The sequence below is a fragment of the Spea bombifrons genome, chromosome 8 (genome assembly GCF_027358695.1).
Source record: "Spea bombifrons isolate aSpeBom1 chromosome 8, aSpeBom1.2.pri, whole genome shotgun sequence".
In the NCBI taxonomy this organism is placed as follows: domain Eukaryota; kingdom Metazoa; phylum Chordata; class Amphibia; order Anura; family Pelobatidae; genus Spea; species Spea bombifrons.
This window is the reverse complement of record NC_071094.1, coordinates 7475613-7486156: the sequence shown is the minus strand read 5'-3', so window position 1 is coordinate 7486156 and position 10544 is coordinate 7475613. Positions and strand designations below refer to the sequence as shown.

The 10544-nt window shown below is 44.4% G+C and overlaps 1 protein-coding gene across 1 annotated transcript in view; it reads left to right on the top strand.

The window, feature by feature from the left end:
- The first annotated feature begins 760 nt into the window (after nt 1-760).
- Nucleotides 761-10544, top strand: part of WNK3 (WNK lysine deficient protein kinase 3) — a 35164-nt gene continuing 25380 nt past the window's right edge. The window contains exons 1-2 of the mRNA XM_053473335.1: nt 761-951; nt 6367-6917. Of these exons, the coding sequence (XP_053329310.1) occupies nt 6396-6917 (522 nt within the window). The 5' untranslated portion in view covers nt 761-951; nt 6367-6395. The remainder of the gene's footprint in view (nt 952-6366; nt 6918-10544) is intronic.

The window sequence follows — 10544 nt, the reverse complement described above, 5'->3', positions numbered from 1 at the left end:
TTGTCTTGCTGTCCCTTTTGCCAGCCCCAACATAGAGTAAGAAAGGCATCTGTGACTCTGAACGTGGTAGCCAGGTATGCAGCAAGAAAGCACTACATCTCCCGGCGTGCAGTGCGCGCGCCGGCTCATCCTCCCTCGCTGCAGCTATAGCGGGGGCGTGCACCTGGCTGAGTCTCGCGGCGTTCCCGGCGGTGCGCGAGCAGATAGGGGAGCGCGCTCACGACAGAGACTCACGGCAAGAGATCTTTCATTGTCCATTCAATGGTGGGGGGGCTCCGCGATACGGGGAGGGAGAATCCCCCTTACATACATACACCGACATCAGTCTTACTAGCTGTGTCTGTTACTATGCAGCCCGCTCCTTTCTTTATCTGACAAACCGCATCCGTAGGTCCGTGCGTCTTCTACGTGTATATAACACTTCTCTTTGTCTGTACCTCTGTCTCCGTTCCTCGTTTCAAAATTCAGCCGTTGTTTCACGTGTTCGAAAGCAAACCGTTTTTGTTTATTCTCTAGTAATATATGCGTCACCCGATAACCCGTTTCTTTTTTGTTTTTTGAATTCGGCGTTCGTACGGTTATATATTTCATCTTCCTGAGGTAAATGTCGGGAGCGCGCGGTAGCTGAGGTGCGCGCTGTGTCAAGAGATAGAGAGGAGGCTGGTGCACGCGCGCTCGTCGCTTTCTCTCTCCCCCCTCCTTCCCCTTCCCCACAGGGTCTCACACTCGGTGTGTGAGTGAAGGAGGCGGTGGCGGAGGAGTCGTGTCTGTGTGCCGAGTAACCGGCGCCCCCCTCCTCCTTCCATCCGATAACACGCGGCCTCCGTTACAATATATCCCCCTCTACCCTAATCTTCCCAAAACCTCCATCTGCACACCCCTTATCACCCCTGGGAAACCGAGGCTGCCGGTGACGGGGAGAGGGGGGCGGCCGGGAACCGTTAACAGCTGGTGAGATGTGATGAGGAGGATGTGTATCTGTATGTATATAAACCTATTTCCATGTGTGCAGCCATTCTGGGCGATCCTTGTGTTCTCCTCCATGCTGTGTGTGTGTGTTTTGTCTAACCCTGTGCACATTGTGTGATGTAAATGCCTAATTTATTGTTCATGTCATTAATAACCCCAATCAATCAATCAATGGAGTTGGACCTGTATGGGCTTCTGTGACTTATCCGCCATGTATGTGATGCTTCTCTATCATTGGCCACTTTATTAGAATATTGATTTTTTTTTTCCTTCCCACAGTGGATTTGCGGCTCGTCTGCATTGTTTTGGGTGGGTGGGAAAGGGGCTCTGCTGTATTTACTAAAACCTTTGGTATTCGGGCTAGGGGGAAATGCGATCCGATGTGTTTTTTTTTTTTCTCTCCATGTACCGTATTCTTTTTTGCACCGTTATGTCTATTGATATATTTGTGTTCATTCATATTCATACTTGAGCGTGGAAAAAGTTAATAGTGAAAGATTATCTATTGCAATATGTTGTTGCCATGGAAATAGAGCATCACTGATAACATACAGGGCAGAATGGTGTAAAAAGTGCCCTTTTACGCATTACATAGTACGTTATTCACCCAGCTCATACCTGATGAGTAGGAGATTGTTTAACTCTTCGCTGCATGTACAACGCAGGGCACCTCTCTGGCTGTGCAAGTGTTAAAGTCCATCAGACGCTTACTGCTGCTTTGATACTCGGTGCTGCTGTAACCATTGTTTTGCTTGTCGCTGGCTGATTTTACCTGCTTAACTCATTTTTATATATCTCTGTTTCTCCTTGTAATGAATAAGATATGCAATTTGAATTGATTGAGGTTCTCGAGCACATTGAGAGATTAAATGTCAATCCGAGCGGTCGTTGGCTTCCGCTCGGCCTTTTAGAATTCATTTTCTGTAAGCGTTCTCCTGTTGCAGATAAAACGCTTGCATGTTGCCGGCTTCCAAGCTCTGCCGTTAAAGGCTTAACAAAGGGAAGGGGGCTTTGCCACATGTTTCTTACGTAGCTTCTTTCCTGTTAAAATGTACTCTTTCTTAGAACGGCTCTGCATACCTCGGCAGGGGCGCACCGCTGAGTACACTGTCCTGGGCTGATCGGCGGGGGTTGGATCTCTCCCTGTAACCTGCATCGGTACATACGCCGTATCCACCTTCCGTTCTATTTCTGACCTGCTGGTAGTATGATGGCTTCGAGTGTTTTCTATATGTTAGGTAGCATATGTTCCTGTCGCTCACGTATAGTGCTTTGTTGGGAGGCGCCGGACGCCTCTGTTGTGTTTGGTTGACAGGAACGGTTTTATGATAATTGTTAATGCGTGTTTTTGATGGTAGTGAAGTAGCGAGGGTGCGGGTTTAATGGATGCATCGTCTTTGCTGAATCAACAAGTTTTCGTCCTGGTTATCGATGTCGTTCATGCGCAGGTCTTTAGCCGTTGAAAGTGTCATGAAGTGTTCCTGACGAGGAGGCTTTAAAGTAAAGTAGCTGTTGTGTTCTTGACCACAGCTTGGGAATCTCCTGACATATTATTGTTACATATTAAATGGGGAAACGTGCTGTGGCTTTTGTCTTGTTTGGTATACTAAGGCTGGTGTCTTGCACCAGATTGTTTTATTTCTCTCTCTTTGTATAGGTCATAACCTGTAGCTGAACAACCTTTTTTTCTGCGTGGTGCCTAAGGGCACGAGATGAGCTCATGCAGAATGAGAGACGACTGGTTTTACTTGTATCTGAAGCCGATGGTTTCCTCGGGCCAGCTGCATCGGATTCCTTCGAGGGGAAGGCTTTGACTTAAGCTCTCTGGGCTGCTTAGTGCCGGTGCAGCACTCACGCCGTGCCAGGGAGAATGATCCGGAGGGAGTAGCTTCCCACCTGTGCTCCGATTCTATCCTGTGTTTTTCCATTTGTCTCACCTGTCATCTCCGCGCACATTGTAAGCACTTTCCGCTTTTATTCGTTACTCCTAGCGAGATGCCGCTTGCCGCTTTATCGTCTCCGGAGATGTGTACGTCCACGGCTACAGCTTTTGTAGGAATAACGGTGTGTATGTTCAGGCTGTGTTTGTTTTTGGTGTAATAATAACGGGGTTACATGCTGATTTCTTTTAGAAAACTGCACGACAGAACACTTTCTCTTAAAAATATATAGTGTGGGATAATTTAACTCTCTGTGTGCCAAAACTAGCAAGCCGTGCTCTGCGCAATATTGTTGCACTTGGGGTGTTGCGTGATCCATAATGTGGTCTTGTGGTTGGTTTCTTGTTTCACAGGATTGTTATCGATATTAGTTTTAGAACATGATCCAAATATCTGCTGGCTCCAGTAGGCTTCTGTAGCTTTGAAAACAAGCCGGCCATTATTCTTGGTTTAATATTATTATTTTTGTTTTATATAGCACAATCATATTCCGTAGCGCTGTACAATGGGTAGACAGGACATGTCATGTTACATACTACTTGTTAATTTGTAAGAAACAACAGGTTAGGAAGCCCTGCTCAAAGGAGCTTACAATCTAACTGATGGATTTTTGTCTAGCCCGACTACTTTTACCTTCTAATTGTGCCGCTAGTTCCCGCAACATTGTAGAACGTTCTACCATAAATATTTACGGTAATATCTAGGAACAATGGAGAAACATTTAGATCCAGGTTTGGGCTGAGTTGGTCTCTTCATTAGTTTTGGTGTGTATTTGAGGAAGTAACCATAATAATCTCACTCTCTTTTAGACGAACTCTTTCTCAGCGTGTTTTCTGGTCACTTCGGGGACTTCTCGTTTTTGTCTCTGTCGTTGCGTGTTTCACCTGGCAGTTTGTATGTTTAAAGTGTAATGCGGCCCTTTCTGTAGGTATTGTCGGTTGACGTGGGTCTGAGTGTATCCGTGTCTGACCTCGTTCTGAATTGTTGCTTTTGTATGTAGGATTGAGCCACTGATTCAGAGAATAAATATGTTTCTATGTAACCACTTGTCCTACTTTTGTAAAAAGCCTCCCATTAATATGAGGTTAAGCAGGTCTCTTTGCTACCAGAAGAACTGACGCTGTGAGCGGCGGCTCCCAGATTCCTCTGCAGCGAAACCTCTTGCCCTGATCAGGTTATAGCGGGTAGGATTCCCAAGTCGTTTTTGCTTGATTTTAGTTATAGAGCAACAATTTCCACGGCACTTCTTACCAAATATTCAAAGGGTCAGACGGATGTATAACCGACAGAGTAAAATGAGTGGATACATTAGATAAAGAGAACCCTGCTTACAAACAATACACTGCGAGAGTGCACGGGTTATGACCGCTTTAAAGGCAGACTTAAGTGATGACGTCCAATCTCTTAATTCTGGATATATTTCTTTGAAGGGGCTCTTCCACCAATCCCACTAAATGCAGCATTAAAAAACATCATTATTGCTGCTTAACACATCTTTAGACTTGTACATTTTTGGTTTGTTCATAATTTTATGTTTGACAGAGCCCCTTTAATTGTTAAGCAACGCAAAAGAATGCCCTGATAGGTTGTTGCCACGGAAACTGAAAAGTTTATATATATATATTTATAATTAAACCTTCAGGAGAAAGAATAAAATGGCAGATCTGTGAGGGTAACTCACCAAAAACCAAGCACTTTAATGCAGCCTCTCTAGCACGGAAATCGTTAAAATACCTTTATAGCCATATTTGGTTGTAAAGTTTAGTATTTAGTGCGTTTTCTTTCATGTCGTACATTTCCTAGAAATGCAGAACTATTTTATTTAAGTTGATTTTATTTGTTATCTCTCAAAACATCTACATAAAGGATTTAGTGTAGAAGTCTCTATGAAGAGGTGAAATGAATGTGTGGGAAGCAAGGAGGGCTCAGGAGTCTTAAAGACATCTGCGCTTCGGCTTATGCTCCAAGAATCACAAACTTATTCATCCTTTGAAGGCAGCAGTAAGAGGGCCCTGCAAAGTTATTACGTTACAGAAGTGAATGAAATGCGACTCTCGGGTCACCTTGCAAATGTGAAGTGTTACTCTTTTAACTCTCCACTTCTTGTGAGTTGGTTTATACTGTTGCAATTTTTGCTTGTGATAGATTGGGACTTATTCACTAAATAGGTAGTCTGCACATAGGGTGGAGGACTGAACGTAGTGAGCGTCTCCTGCAGGAAAGGCTGGCCCTGAATAATGCATCGCAGCGAGACGGCTTTCTCTCCACGTTAATAGGCTCGGTAAATTAGACTCTTTTGGAAGGAGAGGCTCGCTGTGATTGTCCCTTAATAATACATCGTGATATCACAGAGCTGAAATGTTCAATTATCTTGCAATCTCCTCGTTAAATGAATACACCCTATTGTTAGTGTAATCCTAGGCAGTATAACATAACTGATTTCTTGGCGTTCGGTAAGCTTTTAGGGTTACCTCAGTAAATGGTGCCGTACGCAAGGGTTTGGTGCTTTGAATACCCTGTGATGTGTTACTCGCACCCGAGACCATCAAAGGGTTAATCTTCCAGAGGCTTAAAAGTGATTGGCTATGGCTGGAAGTTGCTCCTTGGATTCCAGCCAACAGTGTCAAGCATTCTTCTGACATCAAAAGAGTAAAAGCAGCGAATGACTGCGGGATGATTCAGGATGGGTGACTCTGTTACACAGTGGAGGGTATGGGGGAGGAGAGGGAAAGGAATGAGGCTGTATACGTTTCAGTGCCAAAGTTCAGTCTGCAGTGACCTGGTTTAGTTTTAACCTTTTTTTACGCAGTGGGTAAAGGGTTAAGGCATTCTCTTTCCTCATTAATGAAAACCTTCGAGCAGACCGTGTTCCCTTGTTGTATCGCACACACTACTCTTATAACCACAGCGCTATGGAGTCATATTACTGGTTTTAAACGTGACAATGTGTTTTGGGCTTTTTGCTCAGTTCCTGTCACATAAGCATTATTGTACTTATCGATTTCAAGCTGCTGTTAAATCCGGGAGCAAATTTAAACCGGCGTTTGATTACTCCGTGCCTTTCTGTATTTTCTTTCTCATCTGTATCAGGCGGTGCTTGCATGGCTGTAGTTAAAGGGCAACATATGACTAAAAAGCATCACCAAAATGTTCACTTCTGGGCTTTAAATCCGACTGTTCAGTTTATGGGTTTTTATCCCAACAAATCAATGAATTGGCTCGCTTATCTCCAGGGGGTGTGGGGGGGGGCTTCACTGTTGAGTTGGAGTGGAAATACCGGACTGTTTGAAGCAGCATACAAAAAGCCATTCATTTCCCTTTCATTGCAAAGTCCTTTAAATGTCTTCTTGCAGTCTGTATTTGTTTTAGCCTAAACGTCTATCAGCACTGTGGAAGTTTGATAGATAGATAAATAGAGCTGTTCGCGGTATTTATTCTTTCATTCTCCTTTCTGCAGGCTAGAACCGAACTGCAAACCTGAGGAGAATGGCTACTGACTCTGGAGAGCCAGCAAGTACGGACGAGACTGAAAAACCAGCTGGATTCTCTACCACGGAAGGAGAAGGGTCTCAAAGTTCTTCACTGGCCCATCAGGCAAGCATGGAGGAGCAAGAGAAACCCAACTCGGCTGCTGGGAACAGCGAAAGGAAGCGCTTCTTTAGAAAGAGCGTGGACATTACAGAAGACGACAGGATTCTTGAACCAGCCATGAAAGAGGAAAAGATCAGCGACTGCGTTTCCCAGCAACTGGGTCACAGAGCAAATGCAGAAGTTTCAGAGCGGGAAGGAAAAAGTGAACCCAAAGCAGTTTCTGAGACCTGTAAAGACTCTCTTAAGGAAAAAAGTGAGAAGGAGATGGAGGAAGAGGCAGAAATGAAAGCTGTTGCCACTTCCCCAAGTGGCAGGTTCCTAAAATTTGATATTGAGTTGGGCCGTGGGGCCTTTAAGACTGTCTTCAAAGGACTGGACACAGAAACGTGGGTAGAAGTTGCTTGGTGTGAGCTGCAGGTTAGTCCACTTTGGGTCATTGCAGGATAATTCTTGTGCCTCTGCCTCCTCATTGACATCATACCAAAGACCTGTTTGCGATTGAGTTTCATAATCCTGCAAGGTCCGTGTAGAAGTGTTAGATGTCAGTGCCTTAAAGCTTAATCACGTTTTTGTGACCTCTCTAAATTAGTAGTTGCTGTTTGAGGAAGAATTTGTGCTGCTGTTCAGGCCAACGTGATATGAACAGCGCTGCTCAGCAAAAGGCCGTAGGGCCTTCGGGGCTGGGTGGAAGTACAGATTATATGCTATGGCCCCATCCCACCATTTAAAGGCCATGAATACACCGATTAAACCACTTAGTGAACAATGATAATATATTTATCAGATGTTGTCGGTATGAACAGTGCCTCACTAGTATTGGGAATGATGAGTTTGGAATTTGCCGTGACATTTGTAGACATTGAGGCCATAAATTGGTGTCTCTGTTTGCTCCTTTGGGCAGCCACATAGGGGTGGTGTGGAAATGCTAAAACATTAGGGTGATTGGCAAGCATTTTGCAGCCCTGCCTTTTAGTAACAAATAGACATCTGATTTAGGAAGCAAGAGTGTGTGTTTCCACAGAGAATGGAGTATGATGAACGATTACCATAATAAATGTATGAAAGGTCCAAGTATTGCTACTAGTATCATTTATATACCACCAACACATTACAAAGGTAAATGTACTAAACAGGGTGCAAAAATATTGACAGCAACAATCGGATGTAGTTTAATATTGTTACATAATAGCATAGTGACTAAGATTGAAACTAAAGTTTTGTCTAAACTAGGGCTGAAACAACTAATCGATAAAATCGATAATAATCGATAATGAAAATCGTTGGCAACGAATTTCATCATCGATTAATCGGATCGATTTTTATATGAAAAACTCCTCTCCTTATATAATCCGACCTCAAACAGAGATCGGATTATAACACCGGAATCCAGATCCCCCGCGACGCTGCAGGGGACCTGGATTCCCCTCACTGTCGGCCGGTCTCTCACTTCCGTCTCTCTCCCCTCCCATCTGCCTCCTCCCCCCTCCCATACATCACTCTGCCTCTCTACCCGGCACCGTTACTGACAGGCACTTTCCCTGCAGCTTCATTGAAGCCTCAGTGTAAGTGAAGTGCAGTAACGGAGTCTGTCTGTGCGATGCAGACCCCCACCGGCTGACAGAGAATCATCCTCTCTGATAGCCGGTGAGGGTCTGCATCGCACAGACAGCCTCCGTTACTGCCCTTCACTTACACTGTGGCTTCTATGAAGCTGCAGTGAAAGTGCCTTCAGTAACGGAGCCGGGTAGAGAGGCAGATCGGTGTATGGGAGGGGGGAGGAGTCAGAGGGGTGTATGGGAGCCACCCTCCAATACACCACTCTGGCTCCTCCCCCTCTCATACGCCACTCTGCCTCTCTACCCGGCTCCCTGGTGTCTTGTCAGAAACGGAGGTTCACAGGAGGCAGAGTGGAGTATGGGAGGGGGAGGAGGCAAAGTGATGAATGGGAGGGGGAGGAGCCAACGTGATGTATGGGAGGAGGCAGAGTGGAGTATGGGAGGGGGAGGAGCCAGAGTGGTGTATGGGAGGAGGCAGAGTGGAGTATGGGAGGGGGAGGAGCCAAAGTGATGTATGGGAGGGGAGGAGGCAGAGTGGTATATGGGAGGGGGAGGAGGCAAAGTGATGTATGGGAGGGGAGGAGCCAAAGTGATGTATGGGCGGGGGAGGAGGCAGAGTGGTGTATGGGAGGGGGGAGGAGGCAGAGTGGAGTATGAGAGGGGGGAGGAGCCAGAGTGGTGTTTGGGAGGGGGAGGAGCCAGAGTGGTGTATGGAAGGGGAGGAGCCAGAGTGGTGTATGGGTGAGTTATAGTGGTGTATGGGGGGTATTATGAATTTTTAGGGCATATAGGGGGTATAAGGCATATGGATATTAGGCATATCAGGGGGGCATAAACATATCTGGGGTAAAAGGTATATCAGGGGGCTCAGTGGCATATAGGGGGTATAAGACATCGATATTAGGCATATCAGGGGGGCATAAAACAAATCTGGGGGTAAAAGGTATATTAGGGGGCTCAGTTGCATATCACTGGCATATAAGGAGTATAAGGCATATCAGGGGCACAGTGGCATATCAGGGGGCACAGTGGAATCTGGCATATAAGAGGCATAAGACATATATGGGGGCAGAGTGGCAAGCTGGGGGTCAGATGTGCATAACTGGGGGCAGTTTGGTAAATAAAAAAAATTAAACAAGGCTTTTTTCTCAGTTTTTATTAAATATGAAAAATAGTTAACATATGAATTAATATTTACTAATAACTTTGTATTAAAACCTAGTTTGAGAAGCACTGTGTTTGGGTTCTTGTAGCTTTTATTATTATGTCAGTAAAATAAGAAGGTGAATAGAGAGAGGCCATTGCAATAAAGAGATGAAAGTGTAAATTTTACGTTTTTTTTGGCAATTTTTCTTCAATTTAAAATAATGTATTTTTTTATCCGATTAATCGATTAATCGACAAAATAATCGGCCAACTAATCGATTATTAAAATAATCGTTAGTTGCAGCCCTAGTCTAAACGAAAAGGAAACTTTTTCAATGAAGCATGGCTGCAGGATTATATCAATAACCTTTAATTTGTCAGAGGTAACTTTGGTCCAGAGGACATTTGATTTTTGCAATTCTGAGTTATTTTATTTTACCTGAAAAGGGTAAAGTACAATGATTAATACAATATCTTATGAATACAGAACTTAATAGAATATCAGAATGGGATCATTGGCGGCCCCGGCCTTTTCTTGAAAGACTTGCCATTGTTGGACAAATCGCGGGCCTAGGTAACCCTGGCACTTAAAATATTACTACTGGTGTTTTAGTGACCTGTTTGACCATATCCATCCACAGGCTTTAAGTTATATCTTTCTTAAGGTGGATGGTACGTTGCGGAACGTGAATAGGATGCTATGCTGCTTAACGTGTTTTTGGCAGCTAAAACAAAGCATCGCTGAATCAGTCCCCGTTGTGCTGGGCACAAGGCAAACGGATCACGTTTATTGCTTTTTATTCTTTATAAAGTGTTTCGTGCTGCGTAGCCGTGTAAATCACAATAGCAAAGGCCACAGGAAGTATGGAATCGGTGGGATGTGGCGTTACATAGAATTAAAAGGATACGGGCATTTGATGTGGACCATTTCAGAGAGAAAGCATGTCCTGTTTTTGTAGGAAATTACTGCAGCTATAAGGACATGTAGTCCATGCGCAGCTGTAGGATGTCATCAAGTGTCTTAGATTGCGGGCAGGAATTTCCACCAACTGACCTTGCCTTCCGTGAGTCTTTATATAGTTCTCCAGCTGGTACCAGGAGACACGTGGATGACATCCTTCCCGTGTTTCCTTATGCTGTTACCTCTGCTGTTTAGTGTTTCAGATAGCTTAGAAGCGCATTACACGTTTAATATACACATAATATTTCGGATGAATATAAAATGAAATAACTGACTGTACTTTTGTGAAAGTCCAGATTTTAGGATCTGTTTGGAGAAACATTGAAGCCGTCAACCAAGTGTGAACATTATAAGAGTAAAACTTCTGAAGTATTGGAGGAA